The sequence below is a fragment of the Myotis nattereri genome (assembly GCF_964212035.1).
Source record: "Myotis nattereri genome assembly, chromosome: 20".
NCBI lineage: Eukaryota > Metazoa > Chordata > Mammalia > Chiroptera > Vespertilionidae > Myotis > Myotis nattereri.
This window is the reverse complement of record NC_138096.1, coordinates 498,028-525,057: the sequence shown is the minus strand read 5'-3', so window position 1 is coordinate 525,057 and position 27,030 is coordinate 498,028. Positions and strand designations below refer to the sequence as shown.

At 64.4% G+C, this 27,030-nt stretch overlaps 2 protein-coding genes across 3 annotated transcripts; one reads left to right on the top strand and one right to left on the bottom strand.

Annotated features, from left to right (window-relative positions):
• Nucleotides 1-192: 192 nt before the first annotated feature.
• On the bottom strand, nucleotides 193-15,371 carry LMOD1 (leiomodin 1). The gene is made up of 3 exons (XM_081114619.1): nucleotides 15,092-15,371; nucleotides 1,189-2,757; nucleotides 193-733 (listed from the first exon to the last, which is right to left on the bottom strand). Exons 1-3 carry the CDS (start codon nucleotides 15,356-15,358, stop codon nucleotides 707-709), a joined length of 1,863 nt encoding a protein of 620 aa, XP_080970745.1. The 5' UTR covers nucleotides 15,359-15,371; the 3' UTR covers nucleotides 193-706.
• A 3,859-nt stretch (nucleotides 15,372-19,230) lies between these two features.
• On the top strand, nucleotides 19,231-26,606 carry TIMM17A (translocase of inner mitochondrial membrane 17A). 2 transcript variants are annotated; one of them, XM_081114601.1, is made up of 6 exons: nucleotides 19,233-19,302; nucleotides 20,654-20,753; nucleotides 20,874-20,937; nucleotides 21,106-21,234; nucleotides 24,922-25,032; nucleotides 26,152-26,606. In XM_081114601.1, the coding sequence occupies exons 1-6, from the start codon at nucleotides 19,277-19,279 to the stop codon at nucleotides 26,247-26,249; spliced, it is 528 nt and encodes a 175-aa protein (XP_080970727.1). In that variant the 5' UTR covers nucleotides 19,233-19,276; the 3' UTR covers nucleotides 26,250-26,606. The 2 variants fall into 2 exon arrangements, with proteins under 2 accessions (XP_080970726.1, XP_080970727.1); XM_081114600.1 differs by having other exon boundaries at nucleotides 19,231-19,302; nucleotides 20,654-20,937.
• Nucleotides 26,607-27,030: the final 424 nt, after the last annotated feature.

The window sequence follows — 27,030 nt, the reverse complement described above, 5'->3', positions numbered from 1 at the left end:
CCCGTCCGGGTGGGACCTCCAGGCCGCAGCGTCAGGGGCAGACCCGGGGGCCTGGTCCGGGCCTGGGCAGCCCGCTTGGGGGGCTGTCCCCACACCGCACCCTGCAGTGAACGTGCGCTGAGGGCGGCGAGGGTCCCCCGGGAGCGGGGTGGGGCTCAGGGCCTCCACACAGCACAGAGGGGCCTCGCCAGGCGCAGCGAAAGGCTGGAATATATTATCAAAATCTATGGAAAGACAGCGATTCACAACATAGCGAGTGGGTGTAGGAAAACGTCTGCTTTGGCATCAAACCTTCAGGTCCAGCTGCCGCCTGTCCCTCCCTCCCCAGGCACTGTCCGTCTGTCCAGGCTCTGTTAGTCCGGGGGTAGGGGGGCGGACATCCCCATCCCCGTCCCTCTCCATCCCCATCGTCTGTCCTGCCCTGCACACCAGCCCAGCAGCCTTGCCCAGGGCTCCTCAGAGCTGAATCCTGGCCCTGGAGGGCGGGGCTGGGCCGACCGGTCCCTGTGCACATCCTCCCTGGCTCCCGCGCCATCTCCTCCGAGCGGTGCCTGAAGGACTCTTCTTGCCCAGAAACATCGGCCCAGGAGAAGAAACATCCGGACGAGAGGGCGTGGCCCGGCCTCAGGACCCCGGGCAGACAGGACGCAGCAGGCCAGCCGGGGGCGGGTCTGGGCGGCCCGGGGGCGGTGCCCGCAGCCTGGCCCTACTGCAGCAGCTTGGGCACCTCCACCTGTAAGGACAAGGCAGGGCGTTTAGGGAGCTGCCGGCCAGGCTCAGCCACCTCCAGCCTGTTCCTGGGCCCGGGTGCACGAGTGGGCCTGAGGGTGGACACGTGGGTGCAACAGGAGACGCTGTCCTTTCTCCTGCTGCCCAGGCCTCACCGACATGGCTGCTGTCCCCGGGGCCGTGGGCCGGCCGGTGGGTGTCCCTGCACTGCACGCACTGACTCTCCCGGGCGCCTGGGGGATGGACGGTCAGGCTGGCCGCTCTGGGCGGGAGTTCAGGGGGGCCGCGCCCTCTGGGGCGGCTGCGTGTTGTGTCTCTTCTAGGGGGAGGGGAAGCTGGAGGGAGAGGCTAGAGGACAGTCCCCCTGAGGGACAGCGGTGCCCCTGGAGGCCAGGCCCACCGGCCGCCCGGGCGTCTGTCCTGCCGCCAGTGGCCCCACTGGCCCCTCCCCGCACTCACCTTCTTGAGCTGCTTGAGGTTGCTGGAGCGGATGGCGGCCAGCAGCTGGTCGCGGGAGTTCTTCTCCTGGGCGGGGAGGGCCTTGTCCCCCAACTTCCTCTGGGTGGCCGGCGAGAGTGAGTTCCTCAGGTTCTCCACCATGAGGGGCGGGGCCAGGGGCGGGGCCAGGGGCGGCGGCGGGGGCGGCGGGGCGGCCGGAGCCCCCCCTCCCTTGGGTGAGTTCTTGGGCGAGGCCTTGGGAGACGGCTGGGGGGAGGGGCTGGGGGAGCCCTTGGCGGGCGCCCCGACCTTGACCTTGGGCACCTCCAGCAGCCCCTTCTTCTCCTGCAGCCGCCGCTGCCGCTGGCGGTCCATGTTGCGGCTGAGCAGGTTGGTGACGGTCATGCGGGGCCCGGCCAGCTCGAAGTGGTAGCCCAGCTTGAGCAGCGTGGTGTTGTCCTTGAGCAGCCCCGCGATCTCCATCTCCGTCTTGCCCCCGCAGATGTGGCGCTGGTTGTGGAAGCGCAGCTCGGTGAGCGTGCTGTTCTGCAGCAGCGCCCGGAAGATGGCCAGGATGCCCTTGCCCGTGATGTGGTTGGAGTCCAGGTTGAGGCTGGTGATGGTCTTGTTGGCCTTGAGCATGATGGCGATGGCGAAGGCCACGTGGTCGTCGGCCCGCGTGTTGGCCAGGGCGAACACCCGCACGGCCGTGTTGAACTCCAGGGCCTCGGCGAAGCGCACCAGGATCTCGGGGGTGATGCAGTCCGAGTTGTTGACGTTCACCTCCGTCATGCTGGGGTCGTTGCTCCTCACGCGCTCCAGCGGCTCGTCGAAGATGCTGGGGGCCGCCTCCTCCTCCGCGGGGGCCGGGCCCTCGGGGGGCTTGGCGGGGCCCCCCGGGGCCGGCTTCTGGGCCGCCTCACTCTGCTTCTCCTCTGCGGGCGCCTTGAGGCTGGGGGGCGCCTCCTGGGTGACCTTCTCCTCCTCCTTCCTCGTGGCTGGGCCCGCACTGGCTCCCGCACTGGCTCGGCTCGCTGGGGCCTCCTTCCTCGTGGCTGGGCCCGCACTGGCTCCTGCACTGGCTCCCGCACTGGCTCCTGCACTGGCTGGGCTCGCTGGGGCCTCCTTCCTCGTGGCTGGGCCCGCACTGGCTCCCACACTGGCTGGGCTCGCTGGGGCCTCCTTCCGCGCAGCCTCCGTGGGCTCTCCCCCTCCTTTTCCCTTTCCATCCTCTTGCTTCTCATCCTTGTCTCTGCTCAGGCCAGTGCTCCTGGGCCCCCCTCTCGGCTCCTCCTCCTTCCTGGGGGCCTGGCCGTCCCCCCGCCCACTGCCCCCCCCTTCGGTCTTGTCCACGGCCGCCCTGACCCGGCCCCGGTCGATGCCCCGGATGAGCTTCTCTTCCCTGGGCTGCGGGGCGCCTTTGGCCTCAGCGTCATCCTTGTCTCGAGAGAAGCCCTTCTTCAAGACCCCCCGCCGGGGTGCCCGCCCCGCATCCGAGTCCTGCCTGGGGCCCAGGGCCTTCCTGCTGGCCTCGCGGCCCCTCTCCCCGCCATTCTTGGCGTCTGTCTTGGTCTCCGCTTGCTTGCTTTCCTAAGAATTCAGAAAAGAAAATAAACAGGAGGCGCTGGCTCCCGGGGGAGAGGGATGGCGACGGGACGTGGGTGGGGACGCTCTGTGACCACTGAGGACCCCGAGGGCCGGGCTCCGGCCCCGAACCCGAGGGCCGAGACCCCGGGGACACCTGGCGGCAGCCCCTCCCCGGGGCCTTTCCCGTCCGAGACTTAGGCCTGTGTCCAGGTGGGGCCACGGTCAGCCATGTTGGGACGGAGGCCAAAGGGCAAGTCCCTAACCCAGGTCCGGTCTGTATTTACGTTGAATTTGTGTTCATGGAGGCTTTTTGCATTGCTTTGATTGTTTATAATTTCATGAAAATATCTGTCATTCTGGTCACTAGCTTTTGCACCCCCCCCACCCGCAACCCCTAGCATCCTGGGCTGCGGGCCAGGGCCTCACCTGCCCACCCGGGGGCTGGCCCCGCCTTCCAGGGAGGTCAGCGGGTCCCAGACACGGGGCCTCTACAGCCAGTACCTGTTCTAAGCGGGGAGATTAGGACCCTGTGACCCGCTGTGACCACAGACCTCGAGGAAGGGGCACATCCCGCAGCTCTCAGGCCGCTTTGGGGAGCACTGCCCCCGCTATGTTGGAGGAGCTGGGAGGCAGGACCATTGAGAGCAGATGCGAGAGCGAACTGACCAGCCAGGACAGGCCTCAGAGCAGCGCGGACCTTAGGGGCTGGCGTGCCTTCACAACGTGTAAGAGGGAGGGAGGGCGAGGCCTGGTTGGTGGAAAGGCTTTCCTCTCTCAGGGGAGCTGGGGGTGGGGGACGGGGATGGGTGGGGCAGGAGAAGGACCCAGCACCCCCCCCAGCCGGGTGGGGAGGACGGAGCGCTGGCCTGTGGAACAGCCTGTACCTGCAGCACAAACACGCCATCGGGGACCAGCCCCCCCAGCGGGTTGGGTTTATTTAGCAGCGAGTCCTTGGCTCCATCCCCCAGAATCACAACAGAGGGATGGCCAGGGACCGGGTGAGACAGGTCCTTGGAATGTGCCGTCCCTCCTGCCCGTCCCCCCTCCTGCCCATCCCTCGTGTCCTCCCCCCCTGCCCGTGGGCGGCTGAAGGGACTTGCTGGGCCTGGTGCCCGTGTGTGGGGGGGAGCCTCCCCCTTTCAGGAGCGGAGGCAGCAGCAGCCCGGCCGCCCCTCGACTGGGAGGAAGGGAGGGAGGAGAGGAAACGCAGACGGCCTTTCGGGCCAGGACACACCTGCGACCAGCCCAGTCTGCCCGGCGAACCCCCTCCCCCCCAGCCCACACCCCCTCCTCGTTCAGGCGTTTCATCCAGGGCCGCCCACTGGAGCTGGAGGGGCAGCTGCCCTCCTGTCCCTGCGCTTCCTTCCCGCGGTGCCCCCTGCAGGACCCCCCACGCCGCCCTCCAGCCGCCCTCAGAGGAGACGGGGCCCTTAGAGGTGAAAACGTGACCACGTTCGCCCACAAGCTCAGGGAAAGGGCTCCAGACCTGTCTCACCAGCAGCCACCGCCTCCCCTGACCTCTGACCTTCTCTGACCCTCCCCAGCCTCCCGCTGGGCCCCGGGGTGCCTGCTGCCCACAGCACCCAGCACCAGCCTCCCCCTCGCCCAGGGCTCCCGGCCAGAGCCCCCTCCCCCGGGCTCCCCGGATGCCCCCGGCCCTGGGGCCTGCGCGTGGCTGTTCCTGGGGCCTGTGCCAGCCCCTTAGGAACCGAATGAAAACAGGCTGATTAATCACGTTTCCTCCAAGCGGCCAGGAACGGGCTGGGGCTGCCCCGCGAGCTCGTGGCCTTAAAAGGAGAAGAGCCTTCTGCCCGCCCGGGCTGGGCTTCTGGGAGCTCCTCTGAGAGGCAGCCCGGCCTGGCCAGCGGCTCTGGTCCCAGAGCTGGGGTGCACCTGGGCCCCCCCAGGTCATTCTCTGCCTGGCCCGGCTCTAGGCTCCCTGGCTAGTCATCCCTGTGGGAGGAAGGACTTCTGTTAGAAACAACCAAGGGCGTTCCCAGGGCACAGGCCTCGGCCCGAGGGAGCTGTAGGTGGGGACGCGAGGGGAGTGGAGGACGGCCCCTGAGAACCCTGACCGCCTGTGGCCGGCCACCTGCCTGTCTTCCATCTCCTCCAGGCCCCACGGCCACATGGCTCCGGGCCGTCCCTGGCTGGGATCCACACGAAGTGATGGGAGAGCAGCCGCCCGACCTGGGCCTCCCGGCCGCTCCCTCTGCCCTCTCGGCGGGCGGGGCAGTGCCCTGCCCCCTGCACCTCAGGGCTCGGCCAGCGGGGCCGTGACTCATGGGGAGCGTTCGGCGAAGCCCCATTTTTGGAGAAACTGGGAAATCTCTGCAGAAACAAACAAGTCACTTCAGCTCTGCCCTGGGATGGCCTGCTCCCTGCTCCTCGCTGCCCAGCAGGTCTGCAGCGCCTGACGAGCCTCCGAAAGGGGGCTGCTGGTCCCTGGGGGGTGGGGTGGGGGGCGTCCACGCGGGCCTGGCCCCCACCGCCTCCCGCTGCTGCAAGCCAGGCTGCACCTCTGCTCCCACAGCCCCGTGTGCAGAGGGCCCAGCTGGGTTAAGGCTTGCGGTCCTGTCTCGAAAGGGTTGGTCCTTGAACGAGGGCCCCACACGTCCTCGGTCAGACAAGTCTGGCCGCCCTGGGCCTGACAGCAGAGCTGGGCGGAGGGGCTGGTTTATGGCATTCGCCTCCTGGGAATGGCACCTCCAGCCCCCAGCCCCCAGCCCCCAGCCCCCAGTCTCGCTGCCTCCCACAGAGGCTGCTGCTGCCCCAGATCGTCCTCCCTCCTTGCCTGGCAGGGTGCAGTGGGTGCTGCTGGGGTCCCTGGAGGTTCCTGCGGGTGAGGGGAGCCCTGCTCAAACCCCCCCCCCCCGTGCAGTGGCATGAGGAGGTGCAGGGCAGAGTGCAGGCCACCTGTGCTGGGAGCAGTGAGCTTCCGACAGCACGGCCAGGGCCAGCGAGCTCGGGTCGGACGGGAACCACTGGGCAGAGTCGGGGTGGCGGGGGGGCAGAAGGGGAGAAAGGAGACCGTGGAGCACAGTGCACCGGGGTATCCCGTTCTCTGCCGGGGGGGGGGGGGTGCTGAGAGGAGCCTGCAGGCTGCCTGCTCAGGCTGACATTGATGGAGACCGTGCAGCTTCTATCCAGGGAGGGCCCTCGCCCAGGCGTGGACTCAAGGAGCCTGGTCGCTGCCTGGGGAGGGAGTGGAGGCCCGAGGCTGGAGGGGAAGAGGCTGTTGGAGGCTTCCCCAAAGTCCAGGCGGGAGGTGAGGGGGCAGGGAGGCCCCCAGGCTGTGCCTCTGTGAGCCCAGCCGGCGCAGTGACGCTCCCCTGATTCTCCTGGGGGGACGCAGCTTGGCCTGGTGCCGGCACCTGGTGGGTTTGGTCACGGGCCTTCCGCGTGTGGGCGGGGCCTGGGGAGCGGGAGATGGGCCGGCTGCCTCGCCTTCCCGCGTCTCTTGCACCTGCAGTTTCCCGGGTGGAGCCCGTCCTCTCCTCACGTGGTAACAACCCCCCCCAACCCCCGACGGAGGGACCAGGCACGTGCATTCTTCCGAGTCCATGCAGACGACACCTCCCAGGGTCACGGGATCCGCATCAGGACCTCGGTCCCGGGCCGCGGGGCTGCCTGTGCGAGACACGGTCTCCTGGGCTCCAGGCCCAGCCCCTGCGCCCGCCCTGGTCCCGCAGGGGGACACGGTGTGACCGTGTGAAGGCTGTTCACCGGCCGCTGGCCGGCTCCCTCCCCGGGAACGGGCGCCACAGGCCACAGCGAGGCGCTGGCTCTGAGGTCTGCTGGGGCCGTGGGGCGCGTGTTTATTGGGAACCATGTAAATGTCCAAATATAGGCACACGGCTCAGCCCCGCCACAACGGCTCCGGCTCCGACAACACCCACCACCAAGGGGGCCCGGAGGCATTCTCAGGGACGGGGGATGTGGTTTTAACAAGTAAAAACCAACGTGTCCGTGGTCGCAGGCACACGGGGCGGACAGACCCCACGGGGCCGATGGCGTCAGCGAACGCTCTGTCTAGAGGAGCCCTCGCCCTCGGGGTCACCCTGTGCCTTTAAGGCGAGGAGGCAGGGCCTGGCCCCCGGCGCGGGGTCTCCGGGCTCGGGGGACTGTGAACGCAGTCGGGCAGGGACAGGCCAGCTCTGGGGAGGACGAGGTGCCCACCCGGGCCTGCTGTGAGCCCCCACCCATCTCGGGGCCGCCCTCGGGCACCTCCTCCTGCGCATCCAGAGCCAGATGTTGTGGCGGGGGTGAGGGGTGGAGGGGGGGGCCTGGGAATGTCAGGTGGCCTATGGGGAACCTGGCTGAGAAGAGCTGGTCTTGGGCTCTGGGCCTTTGTGCCCACCTTCCAGCTCCTGGGCACGTCTGCCTGCACTGGGCGTGCCCGACCTCTGGGCCTCGCGCCCACCTCCTCACACCCGCTCCCAAGGCTCTGCCCCAAGAGTCCTCAGCCGCAGCCCCTCGTCTGGATCGGGAGGCAAAGGCCCGAGCCTCCCAGATTCGGGACGGATCAGAGGGTGGGAACTGGCGGCCTCGGCCACGGAGGAACGGGGATCGCAGGCGAACGGGCTGAGTCGGCGGGAAATGTCAGGTCCCGGAGAGGAGAGGGGGCAGGAGGCACAGGAGGAGGAGGAGGAGGGAAATGGAACAGGTTGCGCACGAGGCCTGGAGGTCCTCTGTGCAGAACACACAGCACCAGGCCTGGCTCGGAGCGAACTGGCTGTTTGTAAAACGGACAAGGACCACGGCCAGCTCTGCCTCTGGCTGAGGACGTGGACACGAAGTCACCCTCCGTCTCAGCAGAGAGCGATGGACGGGTAACCAGGCTCACCACGCAGGACAGGCACGGCGCCCGCACCCTACCCTTCCTGACCTCACTGAGCCGGGCGCTGGGCTCCGCGGGCCGAGGGAGAGCCAGGCCTGTCCTCAGCGCCTGCAGGAAGCACAGACGAAGCCGGACCCGCGCTGTGTGTGTGTGTGAGAGGCACCAGGGCCCGGCCGGTGGCTCAGTGGTTGGAGCGTCGCCCTGTGCACCAGAAGGCTGTGGGTGCCAGTCCCGGTCAGGGCGCTGCCTAGCGTGTGGGTCAGGGCGAGTATGGGAGGCAGCTGATGGATGTTTCTCTCCCTTCCTCTCTGTAAAAATCAATAAACACACCCTCAGGGGAGGATTAAAAACAAAGTGAGAGAAGGGTCCGCGGTGCCCTCTGAACGCGGTGGAGCAGGTCACCCAGCCCGCAGGGCAGGTGCGGGCACAGGAAGCCCTTGGCGGGAGACAGGGATGGACAGACGGCTGGGACCAGCTGGGGGGACCAGCTGGAACAGAGAGAAGGGCAGGAGGGCGGAGTCAAGACAGACCCCAGGGGGACAGTCACCATGAGAGCCCAGGGGGGGGGGCGGGAGCCGGAGGCCCGGTGGAGGCCTCGCGGCCTGTGATGGGGCAGGTACCGCGTTGAGGTGCCAGGCGTTCTCGCCCGAGCTCAGGTTCCTCAGTGAAACAGGACACGCGGCCGTCTGCGAGGTGAAAGCAGAGATGTGGGGGGGCAGTGGGGGTCCCTTTGAGATAAAGAGGCACCGTGGAGGCTGCGGCGGCCGGCTTCAACCCCCAGAGTTACGCTGTCCGGGTGGGACCTCAGCTCGGAAGGGAGTCGGGGTCCATGAGCCACAAGCTGGGGAGGGGGGGTGTCTCAGCAGGAGGCTGAGGCTGAGGCTGAGGACAAGCAAGTGAGACGCAAGCTCAACAGGAAAGTAGGTCTGTCCTCGCGGAGTGGGCGTGGGCGAGGCGGGGATGGGAGGCAGGAAGTGGACACACGTCCTGCACCTCCTTCCGGAAAGGTCCTGGGCAGAGGGTCTGACCTGGGGTTTAGTCCAGTGTCACTTTTTTTTTTTTTTTAATATATTTTGTTGATTTTTTACAGAGAGGAAGGGAGAGGGATAGAGAGTTAGAAACATCGATGGGAGAGAAACATCGATCAGCTGCCTCCTGCACACTCCCTACTGGGGATGTGCCCGCAACCCAGGTACATGCCCTTGACCGGAATCGAACCCGGAACCCTTCAGTCCGCAGGCCGACGCTCTATCCACCGAGCCAAACCGGTTACGGCCAGTGTCACCTTTTTTAAAATTAAAAAAAAAAATTTTTTTGTATTGATTTCAGAAGGGAAGGGAGAGGGAGAGAGAGCATCATTGATGAGAATCACTGACGAGCTGCCTCCTGCATGCCCACCCTGGGGATCAGCCCTGACGGGAACTGAACCGTGACCTCCCGGTTCACAGGTCGACCCTCCACCACTGAGCCACACCAGCCGGGCAAGTGTCAGCTCCCAACAGGGGTGAGGACAGGAGGCAGGCCGTGGTGGAGGGCGCGGTCGCTCCCCGTTCCCTGAGGGAGGGCGTCACTGGGCGTGAGGGTGACGGCCCCGGGGGGTTAAAGCTCACTGTCCACAGGTCATGCGTTGACCTTCACTTGGATGCACTTGACCCTCCGCAGGTCTCCATCAGGCATCGCCTCTGTCTGCAGGTGAGAACCTCAGTCACCACCACTTCCCAGGACACCCCGAGGTCCCCGCCCAGCAGAAATGACGTCACAGAGCACAGTCCAGCAGAAATGACGTCACAGTGCACACTCCAGCAGAAGCGACGTCACAGTGCACACTCCAGCAGAAGTGACGTCACAGCGCACAGTCCAGCAGAAATGACGTCACAGTGCACACTCCAGCAGAAATGACGTCACAACGCGCGCGTGCGCGCCAGCAGCGTGGCTGGCGATCCCCTCAAACGGGAGCAACGCAAACGTCCGTGAGTGGAAACGGGGGTAAAGCGCGGCCCGCGGCCCCGTGGGCGGCACAGCCCCGAAGTCACAGCTGCTGCGGACGCCGAGGAGCCGGAGGCAAAGGGCGCCCCGTGGTCCTGGTCCTGCGCGCAAGGCTGACTGCGGGGGCCGGGTCAGCTAGGGGCCCGCGGGAGGAGGGGGGCTCCGGGGGGAGGAGGGGGGCTCCGGGGGGAGGAGGGGGCCCCGCGGGAGGAGGGGGGCTCCGGGGGGAGGAGGGGGGTTCCGGGGGGAGGAGGGGGGCTCCGGGGGGAGGAGGGGGGCTCTGGGGGGAGGAGGGGGCCCCGCGGGAGGAGGGGGGCTCCGGGGGGAGGAGGGGGCCCCGCGGGGGCGGGGGGAGGGAGGCCCCGGAGTGTAACTTATATCCAACAAGAGCGCGCGTGGGAAAATCCTGCCGTCAGTGCTCCGTGCGACGCCGACAAGACCCAGAGAATCAGGGAACCGGAAAGGCTGTGGGAGGCGCAGCTGGGCGTGGGCGGGGCCTGCGGGGTTGGGGGGAGCCAGGGCCCCCCTTCTCCTCGGGGAGGGAGGTCGAGGTGGAAACTGACGTTCGCGGGATCGCGGTGGGAAGCGCCTTCCCGTCCGCACCAGGGAGCCGAGCAGCACCCCCCCCCCCACCCCCCGCGCCTGCCCAGCCCCCTGAACGGGGCTGAGCCTGGGCTCCCCCTGACAGCCCGCCTGCCCCCCACGGCCACCGCCTGCCCAGCTGCCTCCCCTCCGGTTCCCAGCCCAGCGCCGCCAGGGCCTCCCCCGACCCCCCCAGGACCAGGCGCCATTCCACCTGCGGCGGGGACCCAGCTCAGAGGGAGGCGACCTGCTCGGTCCCCCAGCGGCCCCAGCAGAGCAGGGCGGTCCGGGCCCAGCTGGGCTCGAGCACCAGGCCCAGGTCATCCTGCACCAGCGCCCGGGGAGCTGCCCCCGCCCCCCCCCGCCCCCCGCCTCCGCTGCTCAGGGTCTCGGGGGGCGGTGAGGGCAGGCGAGTGGCCAGTGAGGCGCCCGGGCTGTCCCGGGGGCAGGGAGCAGGGGCCTCCCTCCCGGCTGTTGGTAAACAGCGCCCTGGTGACGACCGGGCGTCCAGTCCGCCGTGGCCCTGGGGACCGGACCGTGAGGCTGAGCCCTGCCAAGGCCGCCTGGCTGTCCCCGCGGCTGCGGACAAGGAGAGCTCCCGGCCCTGGAGCCTGTGGGGCGGGAGTTGGGGGGGGGGATGTCACCCAGACTTCTCCACTTCTCCCCACTGGCTTGCTCCCTCCTCATTCCCTCACCCACTGGCTTTTCAGCGCATTTATAGGCGACGGGGCGAGCAGTGCAGGCCCTGGGCAGGGAGTGTCCGCAGTGTCCTCCCCACAGGCGCCTCCTTCCTCCTCTAACCCTTGCCGGGCGCCTGCTCCCCCCCCCGCCCCCCGTCAGCACCCCTCCACCTCTCTGCCCCCCTCCCTGCCTCCAGGGCTATTCTGGGCGAGGACCAGTCCGGTTAATCCCCTTAATCGAGGGCTGTGCCGCCCAGTGCTCTGCAGACCCTGTAAAGGGCAGTCTGAGGGTTAGGGCTGCAGCGTGAGAGGCTCCCGGCACCCCCATCCCTGCGGCACCCCATCCCTGCGGCACCCCCATTCCCGTGGTACCCCATCCCCGCAGCACCCCCATTCCCACAGCACCCCATCCCCGCGGCACCCCCATTCCCGTGGCACCCCCATTCCCATGGCACCCCCATTCCCGCGGCACCCCCATTCCTGCGGCACCCCCATCCCTGTGGGGATTCCTGGGTGCTGGGCATGACCAGGGCAGGTGGGGGAGGAAGGTCAGGAGGCTGGCCCAGGGGGAGCTCTCAAGTCCCCCCCGCCCCCCCCCCCCCCCCCGTTTGCGTGGGCCAGAGCCTCCTCCAGCCGCCACCTGCCCCGCGGTGCTCCGGCCTGTGACCGGCCCTGGTGAGGGAGGCAGGAGCCGGGAGGAGGCTGAGCCTCTCGCTCCACTTGGGATGGACGAGGACATACGAGCTGACCCGCTGGGGATCCAGTTCCCGAAACCTGAGCCGAGGGGAGGGCCGGGTTTCACGCCGTGGGCTGCACACCTGCCCGGGCAGTCCTCCACCTGAGGGAGGGCCAGGGCGCACAGGTGAGTGAGAGCCGGCCCCTTTCAAGGGAGGGAAGACGTCCGCTCTGCCCAGCCCCGCCCCTCACCTTGACCCGGGCTGACCTTCGCTCAACAAGCAGAGGTGACAATGGGCAGGACCGGTGGGGACACAGGTGGGGACAGCGTGGGGCTGGCACTCACACCAGGGGCTGCCCTTCCCCCTGGAGGAAGGGGCCTGAGACCCCAGGACAGACAGGAGCTGGGGGGGGCACTCATGACGATGGTCACGCCCCCCACAGCACTCATGAGACCATCATGAACCTCGGGGCGCCTTCGCCCCAGGAAGACCCAGAGCTTAAGACACAGCTGGGCCTGCCTGGCCGCTGTTGGCACCCAAGTGAGCGAGGGGAACGTCACGCACAGAAGCTGGGGCGACAGCCCACCTCCAGCCGCAGCCCCTGGAGTGTGAGTGGGCCTAGGCCCTTCCACCCACGCCCCCCACTCCCCCTCCACGCCCCCCACTCCCTTGCAGTGTTTTAACGCAGATTCCCTAACCCCCCGGTTTTCCCTAACCCCCGGTTTTCCGGGAATACTTCAGTTTTCCTGTCTTCAAGGCGAGGACCCTTTACAACAGTGGTTCTCAACCTTCCTCATGCCGCGGCCCTTTCATACGGTTCCTTGTGTTGTGGGGACCCCCAACCATAAGGTTATTTTCGTTGCTACGTCATCACTGTCATGTTGCTACTGTTATGAATCATCATGTAAATATCTGATATGCAGGATGTATTTTCATTGTTACACATTGAACATCATTAAAGCACAGTGATCAATCACAAAAACAATATGTAATGACATATGTGTTTTCCGATGATCTTAGGCGACCCCTGCGAAAGGGTCGTTCGGCCCCCAAAGGGGTCGCGACCCACAGGTCGAGAACTGCTGCTTTACAACGTATGTCCACAACAGCACCATCCCACCCACGAGGAATTAACCGAATTCCTTCGTACCCCCGATGTCCAGGCAGGACACGCTCCCTGACCCTCACCCGGGGCCAACAGTTTGACGCCCTGATCCTCTCTCACCTGGTGCTGCTAGTGTTAACTTCTAACCGGCACCCGGTTAACAGTTCGCTCCGGGACCAGCCTGGCTGCAGCCGCTGCTCCCATAACAAGACCACAAGACGGGACATGGAACCGCTCGGTCTGGGGTCCCTGACCCTGAGGAGCCGACAAGCTCAGGCCGGCCTGGTGTGGCAGAGGAGGAGGGACAGTCCTCAGTCAGGCTGGCTGCTCCCTGTGTGACCTTGGGCTGCATTCAACCGCCCGGTGCCTCAGTGTCCCCATCTGTATAATGGGGATAAACCACCTATTTCCCAAGACCTGTGCAGCTTAAACAGAATAGCAGGTGAGGGTGCTGGGCGTACGGCAGGCTCTCGGTCCGTGCCCCTTGAGTCTGCGGAGGTGGCCTCACTGTTTTGACCAACCTCTGGAGGCCCGGGCAGGTCAGTGAGAGCTCCTGCCCCCCCCACCGCCGCCCCCCCACCGCCCTGCTGCTGTGATGTCCTCCCCCCCATGTTTACTGCTCTGGCCACTCAGGGGACAGCCAGCTGGGCGTGCACCGCCCTGGGGGGACCGGGCGGGGGGGAGGGGAGATCTGCTTTTGGCTCACTCCCCGACTGCTGGGTCTGGCCTCCGGGGACTTGGTGATTCATGGCTGCGGTCGGTCGCGGAGTGCCCACTGCACGCCAGCTCAGAGCCCGTGCCGCCCGTCCGGCCCGTTAGGACTCTCCACAACCCTCTGAGGTGGGCGTTTGGTGGACGGGAGACCGAGGGGTAGGTGGCCTGTGAGTTGGTCACACAGACGAGGTGCTGCTGCTCACACCCGGGGGCTGGCCACACACCCGCCACTTTGCCGAGGCGGCTGAAGAAGCCACCTGTTGGGCTTCCCCCCTTCACCCCGACTGACAGAGAGGACCCTGCCCAAGGCTCAGGATGCACCCTGAACGCTGACCAGTCGCGCTGCCCTCACAGGCCCTGGGACGGGTGAGGACAGACATCCCACGAGGGAAAGCGGGCGGAGGGGGTGCCGTGTGAGCGCACGCATGCGCACGCCCTGCTCGGCTCCGTGGGCATAAACAAGTGTGCGGGGGGGGGGGGGGGGGGATGGGGGGAGGGAAAGGGGGCGGGGGGGGATGGGGGGGCTGCATGGTTCTGGCTGAGGGAAAGGCTGTGGGAATCAACCTCGGGGGCAGAGCCCTCACCGGCCCGTTGGGACTAAAGAGTGTGCGTCTGAGCTCCGCCTGGGAATCTGGGGCCCAGGAGCGCTGGGCGTGGGCACAGAGCCCAGGACTGGGGGCCTCGGGGGCACCGACAGGTGCCAAGCCTGTGGGGACATCTCCTTTCTTCTCTGCTTCCCAAGGAGGCCCCACAGTGGGGGGGGGGGGCGCACCTCTCACTTTCCTGCAAATGGTTTAGCATTTGCTCATCCTTTGCAGAGGCCACGGCCTGGCCCCCAGGACGGTGAGCCTGAGCCTCCCGGCTCCCCTGCCTCCCGACCTCTTAAACCTTAAACGTGGTCCCGGGTGGGGGCAGAGCGGAGCCCAGGCCCTCAGCCTCCCTGCCCTCGGCCCCTCCTCCCGCCCTCCCGCCCCCCACGCTCCAGGAGTCACCACGTGCCTGTGACTGCAAACACCACCCTCATCTCTGCGAGGACACATCCCCGGGAGCAGAACAGGACGGGGATGGAGGGACCGGCCTCTTCTCGCCAGGACCCCAAGCAAACGACCAGGTGGGAGGGAGCGGTCTGTCCGGGGAAACTCACAAACAACCGGGGACAACAAGGATGGGGAGCAGGCCTGGCTCCTGCCCAGCCCCATGGGGGCGGTGCTTCCCGAGCTGCCACCCCTCCTGGGCGGGCGCTGCTGGGTCCACCTTCCTGCCCAGCAGAGGGGCCTGGCCCCTGGCACAGAGCTGACCGGAGGAGGGGCCGCTCCCTCAAGAGGCTCCCCCAGAACGTGCAGCCCCCCTCCCGGGAATGTCACTCAAGCCACACAGGCCCCGCCTCCCAGACCCGGGGCTCCGTGGCTGTGGGAAGCCCCCCTGGCCCAGCCTCCGGGAAGGAGCCGGTCCCTGCAGGGAGGGCTGAGCGCCTCCTCCTGCTGGCACACCCGTCCTTCCTCCCCTCACAGCGGGTGAAGGAGCCCACAGGTGTGGGGGCCACGCTCAGGGCCACCTCCAGCCCCCTGCGCCCCCGCAGCCCCTCTGACGCGGGGTGCTGTCCACCAGCCCCCCCCCCGCCCCTCCCGACACAGGCACTGGGTGAGTCCCAGGCCAGCGCACGGAGGGGTCCTCCTGAAACCGTCAACCCTGGGCAGTGACGGGGCCCCCCTCTCCCCGCGGCCCCCCGCGCCCCGCGGCCCCCCTCACTCACGTCCACGTCCTGGGACAGCTCCCGTTGGATGAGCTTCTTGGTCTCCTTCTCGCAGAAGGTGAGCATGGCCTCGCGGTCGTAGCTGCCCGTGGCCGGCTTCTCCGTCTGGTTCCGCTGCCGCAGCCCCACGGGCACGCTGCTGTCGGGGTCCGCCACGTCCAGCTCCTTCTCCAGCTCCTCCATCTCCTCGGGGGACAGCGTGGACAGCAGGCTGTCGATGTCGGGGTCCTCGCTCACCTGCCGGCGGTACTTGGCGACCTTGGACATCTTGGCAACAGGGTGCGCCTCTTGGGGGGGGGTGGCTGGGCGGGGAGGGGGGCCGCTGCGGGCAGGACAGGTGGGTCTGGACGGAGCTGCTGGGCGTGGAGCGACCCCCCAGCTGCTCGAGGACCGGGCTCCTCTGCCCGCGGGCGCGCGAGGCAGGTGCTGGGAGATTCACTGGGAGCAGCAGCCTCCTCCGCCGGCTGGGCGAGTGGACCAGCAGTCGGCCCAGCAGCCAATGAGCCCCAGCGCCTGCCCGGGCCGGCGGGCGGGGAGGAGAGGCCAGTCCCCCCCCCCCCAAGGGGCGGGCCCAGCTCCCTGTCAGAGCGGCTGAAACTTGAGGACATTCCAGGGAATCTTGGAGCGCGCGCTCTGTGACCAAATTTAGTGCCGAGCATTTAGCCTTTTAAAGACAAGCCGCCCCTCGATGAGAAAAAGATGCAAAAATGCAGAGGCCTGGGGAGCAGGTCTGCGCCAGGCCAGCCCGGCGAGCGAGCCGCGGGGTTCAGGGGCTCAAGTGCATGTTTTACCCCCCTCCCCACAGGCTGCCTGGATGTCCTGTGGTCGGTACCAGGTCCACTGACCCGTCCTCCTGTGTTTGGTCCTGGTGGTGGGGGGAGGGGTGCCCAGCCCTTTTCGGCCCCAGGAAACACATTCCATTCAGGATGCTGGAAACCTCCCCGCCCGCCCGCCCGCCCATCGTCCCTGCCAACGGGAGCCTGGGTGCTAGCATCGGAGGCCCTGGGTGACTCCTAGAGGGAGAGCAGTAAGCCCTCCCGTGCAGCAAACTGAAGCCGGCCGGCTGTTGGGGGAAGAAAGAGGGGTGCGAGCAGGAGAGTCCTAAAGGGCCTTCAGTTTCCAGGAAGTGTCGGCTCCTGGGAAGGGGGTTCAAACCTCCCTCCCTGCCCCTCGGCTTCTTCCTGCTCCTGCGAGCCTGTGGGGTTTCCTTAGGGAGCGGGGGGTGGGGTGGGGGGAGTGGGGGGGCGGCAGGTGGCCACATCTCAGTCCAGAGCACGAGTCCCGAGTCCCCGAGTCCCCCGTCTTCAGGGAAACAGAACTCTGGCTGCGGGGAGGGATCCGGTTGCACCAGGCCTGGCACGTCTCGGCGGGCTCTGCACGGCGCATCCCTCACGCCGCCTCGCACGGCCACAGACATTCAATCTCCTGAGAAGCCTGTAACCCACCGGGCAGATGCTTCGGTCTTTCCTGGCATCTCGCCACCCGGGCCAGAGGCGCGGCCGCTTGGGCGGTCCGTGTCCCGGGATCGGCCGGGACAAAGCCGGGCCCTGCGTGTCGTGCCCGCGGTCCAGCCTCAGGTGGAGGCCGAGGAGGGGACGGCGCTGGCAGGTGGGACCGCAGGCGGAGGTGAGGCGGGCGGGCCTGAGAGGACGCGGGGACCGAGGCTGTGAGTGTCCGGGGGCGTCTGTGTCCGTGAGTCGGAGAGCGTGACGTCCGAGACCCAGGGATGCTACCGAGTCAATGTTGCGCCGGCCGGTTTGGCTCAGTGGATAGAGCGTCGACCTGCGGAATGGAGAGTCCCGGGTTCTGGGTTCGATTCCCATCAAGGGCACATGCCAGGGTTGCAGGCTCCATCCCCAGTGTGGGGCGTGCAGGAGGCAACTGATCAATGGTTTTCCCTCATCGTTGATGTTTCTCTCTCTCTCTCCCTTCCTCTCTCTCTGAAGTCAATGAAAGTGTATTTAGAAATAACTTTAAAAGAATTATATGCCCTGCCCGGCTTGGCTCAGTGGATAGAACGTCAGCCTGTGGATTGAAGGGTCCCAGGTTCGATTCCGGCCAAGGGCACATGCCTGGGTTGCAGGCTTGATCCCCAGTGGTGGGCGTGCAGGAGGCAGCCAATTAACTATTCTCTCATCATTGATGTTTCTCTCTCTCTCTCTCTCCTCCCTTCCTCTCTGAAATCAATAAATATATATTTTTAAAAAGAATTATAACGTTGTGCCCCTGACCTGTAGATACTCTTATACACCAGTTTTACTGCAATAAGAACCCAAGCGTGGCCTCTCGGGGCCGACCGACCCGTGTCGGGCTCTGGCTTTGCTATTTGCTGCCTTCTCCTCCGGGACTCACTTCACCTTCGCCGGCTGTGAAGCGGGGGTGGCAGGGCAGGAAAGCAGAGAGGGCCACGGGCTCGGAGTCGGGTGACCTGGACTCGGGTCTGAGGGGCCTGTCCTTGGGCGCCTTCTCACGCCTCTCTGAGCCCGAGGGGGTGGGCAGTGAGGGTGTCCCAGGTGCCTGCCTGGAGGAAGGGGGTGCAGTCACTGAACTGGACGCAGGAAGCAGGATCACACATGCTGAGACACAGTGAGCTGGCGTCCAGTCACCCCGTTCCCTTCTCTGCGGGCGGAGAGGGAGGCGGGGGTTTCTCCGGAGGAAGCCGCAGGCCTGCAAGCCTCCTAGGTGAGCAGAACGGGGCAGGGAGCTCTGAGCCGGAGCACGGGCCAGGCCCACGAACCAATGTCTTCCTGAAAGGCCGGGAGGGGAGGGGAGAGAGCAGAAGAGAGGAGAGATCCCCTCCCCCCCCTCCCCCCTCCCCCCTCCCCCCCTCCCCCCCCTCCCCCCCTCCCCCCTCCCCCCCTCCCCCCCCCCTATACCTCCTGCCCAGCAAACAGCCCCAGCCACAGCCTGGACCCCCAACCCTAGAGCTGCCTGCGGGTGAGCCTTCCGTGTCCATGAAATCGGGGTTTCCTTTTTGTTTCTTTTTTGTGTGTTTTTTTAAAGATACTACTTTTTCATTTTTACTTTTTTGTCCTCACCTGAGGGTATTTTTCCATTGAATTTAGGGAGAGTGGACGAGAAAGGGAGAGACAAAGAGGCCCCGACCAGGGCACCGGGCCGGGGAGGAGCCTGCAACCGAGGTACACGCCCTGGAGCGGAATCGAACCCGGGACCCTTCAGTCTCCGCCGGCAAGACGCTCTATCCACTGAGCCACACCGGCCAGGGCGCCGGGGTTTTTCCTGGGTGTTGGGGGCGGGGGAGGGGGTGTCTGGCTGGGAAGGAGGATTCCTGAACCTCCTTATGGCCGATTCCCTAGCACATCCCCTGAAGGCGACAGTGGGGGTGACGCTGATGGGGGCGATATGGTCGCATTCAATTGATGACGTATCTCCTCGCCCCCGCGATTTCCTGGTGACACTTGCCGTCCCCTGGCTCCCTGGGGCGGCGCGCGGAGCAGAGCCCACAGGCCCCGCAACGGGGGCTACTGTGCACCATGCACGTCGCGGGCGAGGCTTCCGGTCCGCAGGGTCAGCAGGTCCCTGTCCACAGTGACGTTTGGGGGGACCCTAAGTTAGACTCGGATTTCCGGCTGCGGGACCCCGCGTTGCCCCAGGGGAACGTACTTGATCCATCTCCAGGCGGGCGGGGCCTGTCCACGGCCACTAGGGGGCGCGGGTCCCCGGCCTGTGGGGCCCGTCCTCCGGGGACCCCTGGAGGGAGGCCCAGCGGGGACTGAGGCCGCCGGCCCCTCCCGGCCCGCCCGCCCGCCCGCCTGTGCGGTCCCCTCGCTCCACTCCAGGCGCCGGGACCCGAGGCTGCGCGTCGTCGGCGAGAGCTTCGCGCTCAGGACGCACCGACCGGGCGGCACTCACTCGCGGCGCGCAGCCAGCGGGCTCAGGGAGGGGCGCGTATCGGGGCGTTTGTGAGCCCCAACCTCAGCGGGACGACACCGCGCTCCCCTCTGGACCCCGCGCCTCGGGGACAGGAAACCCGAGCTCCCTTCGGGCGGGGACCGTCTGGGGGGCGGGGGCGGGGCCAGCCTCAGGCTTCCGAGCTCCCATTGGCTGCGTGCGGAAGCGTCGAGCCAATCCCCACAGACCTTCACGCCCGCCTCTGGGATTACTTCCGCTTCCGGGTCACGCCCTGCCCCGCTCTCCCGGCGTCGCTCGCGCGCCCAGGTCAAGATGGAGGAGTACGCGCGAGAGCCCTGGTGAGTCGACCGGTGTCCTCCCCTGGCCCTGCCCGTCGCCCGTCGCTCTCCTCGGTCTCCGGTCGCCCAGGTCGACGGCGCCGGCCCGGGACCCGTGGGCGACGCGGGCTGAAGCGTCCCGTCGGCTCCCCCAACGCGGGCCTCCCGCACGCAGCCCCCCGTGACCTTGCGGTGGACGGGGCGTGATGGAGCCTCCGACCCGCTCTCAGCCCCGGGCCGCGCCCACCTTGTGTGGGGGTCACGCCTTGCCCCCCACTGCCGGCCGAGGTGACCTCGGACGCGTCCCCGGTCTCGGGGGCGGGGGGGCATTCCGAGGCATTGGTGTCGCGATGCGTGACCCCGGGCGGGGAGTGGGCGACGGTTTTACCCACAAGGTTCATTCATCCATCCATCCATCCATTCACTCATTCATTCATTCACTCATTCATTCACTCACTCAGTCATCCATTCATTCAGCTCTCACGGAGGGAGGGCCCCTGCCCCCCGCTTTGTTCGGTCCCGGGAGTGAAAGGTGGAGAAGGCAGCACACAGGTGGGTCCTTGCAAAGGGCAGGGTGGCCTTTCCAGTTGCCTGCGGTGAAGGCTTCCGGGGGCCTCAGTGAGAAATGCCGTTTGTTTGGGTGAATCACCTGTCAGGGCTGGGATGGGCCACTTTCTGGATGACAGTATAGCCCCCACGCTCCTCCCACGGTGCACGGTCTATCGGCTTTTGCACAGCCCCCTCCCCCCGACTTTTGTTAAATGAATGAATGAATACTAGGTGTCCCGGTTAGTAATGCGGATTAGCTGTTAACTGGTTAGTAATGCGGATACCGGTTAGTAATGCGGGTTTTGTCATCAAAGAAAACACAATTTCAAGAGAAACATCAAAAGTGCTTTGTTGAAAGTCATGTCTCTCGCCAGCGACACATTTCCCCATCTTTCGGGCCATTTGTGGAGACCGTCCCCGTAGAACTTTTCTTGTTTTGAGGCAGACCATCCAGAGGCCCAATTGTCCAGGTCTTCGCACGTTTTGAAGGGCTGCTCAGAAAGCGCGTGTGCCGTCGGTCGGAATGAGTGGTCATCTGAGGGACAATACAACATAACAGCACACATATCGAATCACATACATGTCCACACGTGTGCGACTCCATCTGTTGGAAAGAACCCGCATTACTAACCGGTCCACCTGGTGGAGTGTTAGCCGGGAGGCTCCATCCCTCCCGGCTCAGGGGACTGGGGCCGGATGCGTATGGATACAGATGTGTGTCGCTTGCAGAGGACCCTGCTGTGTTAGCAAAGACCGTTTTAAGGTTGATGAGTGAGAATGAGACGTAAGGTCTTTTTTCTTTTTCTCTCTTCCCTGTTCTTAGCCCCTGGCGCATTGTGGACGACTGTGGTGGGGCCTTTACCATGGGTACCATAGGCGGCAGCATCTTCCAAGCGGTCAAAGGTTTTCGCAATTCCCCAGTGGTGAGTGGTGTCTCATTTTATCGCCGCCTGAGACCGGGGTTCGCCACCGTCGCCGACGGGGCCCCACCGGTGGGTTGGAAGCCGTGTTCTTTGAATACACCTCTGTCTGCCTTTCCGCAGGGCGTGAGCCACCGGCTGCGAGGGAGTCTGACAGCCGTTAAAACCAGGGCTCCGCAGTTGGGAGGTAAGAGAGCAGCTTTCCCATTTGTGCTCCAGGCTTTTCTGTTGGTTCAAAGACAAGGCTCTATCCACTGAGCCACATGGGCTAGGGCTGAACGTATTTTCCATTATGGCACTTTAAATGTAAGATGAGAAGGTAAAGTTTGAACGGTTTTGCTTTGACATAACACAGGTAGCTTTGCGGTGTGGGGAGGTCTGTTCTCCATGATCGACTGCAGCCTGGTTCAGGTCCGAGGGAAGGAGGACCCCTGGAACTCCATCACGAGCGGGGCCTTGACGGGAGCCATCCTGGCCGCCAGAAGTAAGCACCCGCGCAGATGCCGTGGACACGACGGCGGGGAGCCCTGTGTCTTAATTTACTGGCGTCTGGAATGTGTAAAACGCGGCATCGCTTGAGTTGGTACAGCCTGAGTGTATATGGCGATTGGGGGAGAGTGAGGGGGTCCGTGAGGAGTGCGTGAGTGTGAGTGTATATGGCGACTGGGGGAGAGTGAGAAGGTCCGTGAGGAGTGTGTGAGCGTGAGTGTATATGGCGATTGGGGAGAGTGAGGGGGTCCATGAGGAGTGTGTGAGTGTGAGTGTATATGGCGATTGGGGAGAGTGAGGGGGTCCATGAGGAGTGAGTGTGAGTGTGTATGGCGATTGGGGAGAGTGAGGGGGTCCGTGAGGAGTGTGTGAGTGTGATTGTGTATGGCGATTGGGGAGAGTGAGGGGTCCGTGAGGAGTGTGTGAGTGTGAGTGTATATGGCGATTGGGGAGAGTGAGGGGGTCCGTGAGGAGTGTGTGAGTGTGAGTGTATATGGCGATTGGGGAGAGTGAGGGGGTCCGTGAGGAGTGTGTGAGTGTGAGTGTATATGGCGATTGGGGAGAGTGAGGGGTCCGTGAGGAGTGTGTGAGTGTGAGTGTATATGGCGATTGGGGAGAGTGAGGGGGTCCGTGAGGAGTGTGTGAGTGTGAGTGTATATGGCGATTGGGGAGAGTGAGGGGGTCCGTGAGGAGTGAGTGTGTGTGAGTGTATATGGCGATTGGGGAGAGTGAGGGGGTCCGTGAGGAGTGTGTGAGTGTGAGTGTATATGGCGATTGGGGGAGAGTGAGGGGGTCCGTGAGGAGTGTGTGAGTGTGAGTGTATATGGCGATTGGGGAGAGTGAGGGGGTCCATGAGGAGTGAGTGTGAGTGTGTATGGCGATTGGGGAGAGTGAGGGGGTCCGTGAGGAGTGTGTGAGTGTATATGGCGACTGGGGGAGAGTGAGAAGGTCCGTGAGGAGTGTGTGAGCGTGAGTGTATATGGCGATTGGGGGAGAGTGAGGGGGTCCGTGAGGAGTGTGTGAGTGTGAGTGTATATGGCGATTGGGGAGAGTGAGGGGTCCGTGAGGAGTGTGTGAGTGTGAGTGTATATGGCGATTGGGGAGAGTGAGGGGGTCCGTGAGGAGTGTGTGAGTGTGAGTGTATATGGCGATTGGGGAGAGTGAGGGGGTCCGTGAGGAGTGTGTGTGAGTGTGAGTGTATATGGCGATTGGGGAGAGTGAGGGGGTCCATGAGGAGTGTGTGAGTGTGAGTGTATATGGCGATTGGGGAGAGTGAGGGGTCCGTGAGGAGTGTGTGAGTGTGAGTGTATATGGCGATTGGGGGAGAGTGAGGGGGTCCGTGAGGAGTGTGTGAGTGTGAGTGTATATGGCGATTGGGGAGAGTGAGGGGTCCGTGAGGAGTGTGTGAGTGTGAGTGTATATGGCGATTGGGGGAGAGTGAGGGGGTCCGTGAGGAGTGTGTGAGTGTGAGTGTATATGGCGATTGGGGAGAGTGAGGGGGTCCGTGAGGAGTGAGTGTGTGTGAGTGTATATGGCGATTGGGGAGAGTGAGGGGTCCGTGAGGAGTGTGTGAGTGTGAGTGTATATGGCGATTGGGGGAGAGTGAGGGGGTCCGTGAGGAGTGTGTGAGTGTGAGTGTACATGGCGATTGGGGAGAGTGAGGGGGTCCGTGAGGAGTGTGTGAGTGTGAGTGTATATGGCGATTGGGGAGAGTGAGGGGTCCGTGAGGAGTGTGTGAGTGTGAGTGTATATGGCGATTGGGGAGAGTGAGGGGGTCCGTGAGGAGTGAGTGTGCGTGAGTGTATATGGCGATTGGGGAGAGTGAGGGGGTCCGTGAGGAGTGTGTGAGTGTGAGTGTACATGGCGATTGGGGAGAGTGAGGGGGTCCGTGAGGAGTGTGTGAGTGTGAGTGTGTATGGCGATTGGGGAGAGTGAGGGGGTCCATGAGGAGTGAGTGAGTGTGAGTGTGTATGGCGATTGGGGAGAGTGAGGGGGTCCGTGAGGAGTGTGTGAGCGTGAGTGTATATGGCGATTGGGGAGAGTGAGGGGGTCTGTGAGGAGTGTGTGAGTGTATATGGCGATTGGGGAGAGTGAGAAGGTCCGTGAGGAGTGTGTGAGCGTGAGTGTATATGGCGATTGGGGAGAGTGAGGGGGTCCATGAGGAGTGTGTGAGCGTGAGTGTATATGGCGATTGGGGAGAGTGAGGGGGTCCATGAGGAGTGTGTGTGAGCGTGAGTGTATATGGCGATTGGGGAGAGTGAGGGGGTCCGTGAGGAGTGTGTGAGTGTATATGGCGATTGGGGAGAGTGAGGGGGTCCGTGAGGAGTGTGTGAGCGTGAGTGTATATGGCGATTGGGGAGAGTGAGGGGGTCCGTGAGGAGTGTGTGAGCGTGAGTGTATATGGCGATTGGGGAGAGTGAGGGGGTCCGTGAGGAGTGTGTGAGCGTGAGTGTATATGGCGATTGGGGAGAGTGAGGGGGTCCGTGAGGAGTGTGTGTGAGTGTGAGTGTATATGGCGATTGGGGAGAGTGAGGGGGTCCGTGAGGAGTGTGTGAGTGTATATGGCGATTGGGGAGAGTGAGGGGGTCCGTGAGGAGTGTGTGTGAGCGTGAGTGTATATGGCGATTGGGGAGAGTGAGGGGGTCCGTGAGGAGTGTGTGTGAGTGTGAGCGTATATGGCGATTGGGGAGAGTGAGGGGGTCCGTGAGGAGTGTGTGTGAGTGGAGTGTATATGGCGATTGGGGAGAGTGAGGGGTCCGTGAGGAGTGTGTGAGCGTGAGTGTATATGGCGATTGGGGGAGAGTGAGGAGGTCCGTGAGGAGTGTGTGAGCGTGAGTGTATATGGCGATTGGGGGAGAGTGAGGAGGTCCGTGAGGAGTGTGTGTGAGTGTGAGTGTATATGGCGATTGGGGAGAGTGAGGGGGTCCGTGAGGAGTGTGTGAGTGTGAGTGTATATGGCGATTGGGGAGAGTGAGGGGGTCCGTGAGGAGTGTGTGAGCGTGAGTGTATATGGCGATTGGGGGAGAGTGAGGAGGTCCGTGAGGAGTGTGTGAGTGTGAGTGTATATGGCGATTGGGGAGAGTGAGGGGTCCGTGAGGAGTGTGTGAGTGTGAGTGTATATGGCGATTGGGGAGAGTGAGGGGGTCCGTGAAGAGTGCGTGAGCGTGAGTGAGGAGCCCTGACCCGCACTTTCCAGCGGCTGAGAGCAGCTCACGTTCTGGGCCACGTCTGCCTCCGCCTCGCTTCTCTGGAATTGGTCCTGGCTGCTGTCGCACGGGGCGGTTGGGGATAAAGCGCATGGAGCCGTCTTCTGGATCTTGGGGACGGAGCGTGACCCAGAATCCCTTTGGGCTTCGTAGTTCGGGCCGGGAGTCGGCTCGCTGGGTGTAGAGTCGGGTAGCGACCGTTTGGGGCTCTGTGGGCGGGAGGTCCTTGTCGCAGCTCTGCAGCGCAGCCATCACCGCGTGGAAGCAGCCCCCACCACACCAGTGGGTGAGCACAGCCGTCCCAGGAAGCGCTGTTGACGTGAACGGCGGGGAGCCGGGTTGGCCTGTTGGCCCCTGGGCTCCGCAGTGGGAAAGGGCTTGGGAAGGGGTTGGGGTGCAGCCACATGACGGTCCTTCACTGCGTCTGCCTTAAGCCAGCTCTCTGTTAACGTGACCTCTGTTGTCCGTGTTCCCAGACGGACCGGTGGCCATGGTGGGGTCAGCCGCGATGGGCGGCATCCTTCTGGCTTTAATCGAAGGAGCTGGCATCTTGTTGACGAGATTTGCCTCCGCACAGTTCCCCAACGGTGAGTCTTTTCTGCTTCATCCGTCACTCAGACATTGGGAATGGCTTCCTGATGTTTAAAGGAAGCGCGTTTTGTCTGTAACAGTTGGTCGATTGCGGCTTATTTTCTGTGTTGATGTGCTGTGGGTCAGGGTTAGGAAAGGCGCTGGCTCAGTCATGTCCAGCACAGTCGCCAAAATGCTGTGGTCAGATAACTGGCTGATCTTCCTGAGAGTCCCCACGTTCTATCAGTGCTCATGTGCTCCCGCTAAGAAATTGCTGATCATGTTAGAGGGCCTTGAAAATGTATGACAAACATGGCCGTCAGTCCTCACCTGCCCGTGCGTGCGTGCGTGTGCCCGCACCAGGCCCTGTCCGAGGTGCTGGAGACACCGTGCGAACGAGGACTTACATCCGGTGGGAAGGCGACCAGCGCATTCACTGCCAAATGCGGGTGTTTGCTTGTGTCCCTGGCTTTGAAGAGTGGTGGAGAGTGACTCCTGTCTGGGAGGGTCCGTCTTGGGTTCTCAGGGAAAGGATTTTCCGACGAATCGGGGAAAGTTAAATTGTGTGCTGAGGGATCCTCATGTGCTTAGCTGTGAGTGTGTGCTGAGCCTTGTAGCTGTGGACAACTCGATTGTCTACATGGGGTGTCCGGGCGTCCCAGGACGCAGTAGTGAAGCTCTGACCTGCCTCTCGGGCGCCCTGTGCAGGACAGGGGGACACAGTGGTTGGGAATTATCTGGGAGCTTGGACGAGATTCCGCGTAGACTTAGGAGTGGATCACAGCTCCCCAAGGCACTCGAGAGTGATTCCGCGACCGGCAAGTTTCAGACGCACTGCTGGTCGGACGCGGTGGGACCGGGCCTGGCGCTCCTGCTTCTGCGTTCAGCCATGGCTTTGGGGTTCGCACTGTGGGGCCGGCCGCTTGCTAGTTTGTTTTCTCACTTAGGGGGGCTCTTCCACCAGGTTCGCAGGTGCTCGCGTGGGAGATCGCGTGGGAGATGGCAGGGTCACAGGGAGTTCAGGTTGCGGCTGATGAACACAGCGTTTTCACTGCGCTGTTTGGCTTCCTACAGAGGCTTGTTCTTAACTGTGCAACATTCGAGTGGTTTGTAACACTCTCTTCTCTGAACTGCAGGGCCCCAGTTTGCGGACGACCCCTCCCAGCTGCCTGCGGCCCCGGCCCCGGCCCCACTGCCGTCCACGCCGTTTGGAGACTACCGGCAGTTCCAGTAGGACTCCTCCCAGAGGGCGCGGGCAGGACGGCTCTCAGGACCTCAGTGACAGGTGGTTCCAGACCGGAGGTGGACAGCTGCGGCCACAGAGGCCACGAAGAGACTTCTAGCATTTTCTCTATTTAAAGGAACATGGGGTGGGGTGTTAAAGGATAATCCACTTATTTATTCGCCCTGGAGGGCGTTCGTAATCAAAGTGAGTGTCTGATATCTTTAAGAAAACATTAAGGGCCGAGAAGATGCAGGACCACAGGGCACACGGCGTGAGCTTGGCCACCAGCTCCTCGGGGACTCCTGCCTGGCTTGGTGTCTGTTAGTCAAACAATAAAACTCCCGGAGCTTGCTCCTTCTTCGATAAGTCGTAGGCTCTGCCTCTCACCCGCCAACACGCCAGTGACGCAGAGCCTGCCGAGGGTCGAGGGGTTTGTGTCGGCGTCTCCCTGGGGTGTGTGGTGGGTGAGGAGGCCGTGCAGCCGCCTGGATCCTTCCGCGGTAGCTACTCCTGGATGGAAGGCAAGGCCACGCCCTCCGCTGCACGTGGAAGGGGTCAGGTCCTCAAACCCGCCCTGTGAGGTGCTGAAACCTCCCCCCCTGCACCCCCACCCCGAGCTGGTTTCCGGGCGTCTGGTCCTTGTGTGTGTCCCTGGAAGAGCCGCAGCGCTTTCCCACAGCGGCTGCGCGGGCCTTACTCCCACCCGCTATGCAGGAGGGTTCCGTTTTCCATTCCTGCCAACACTCCTTTTTCAAAAGTGTCGCCTCCTAGAAGGGGTGAGTGGGGTGCT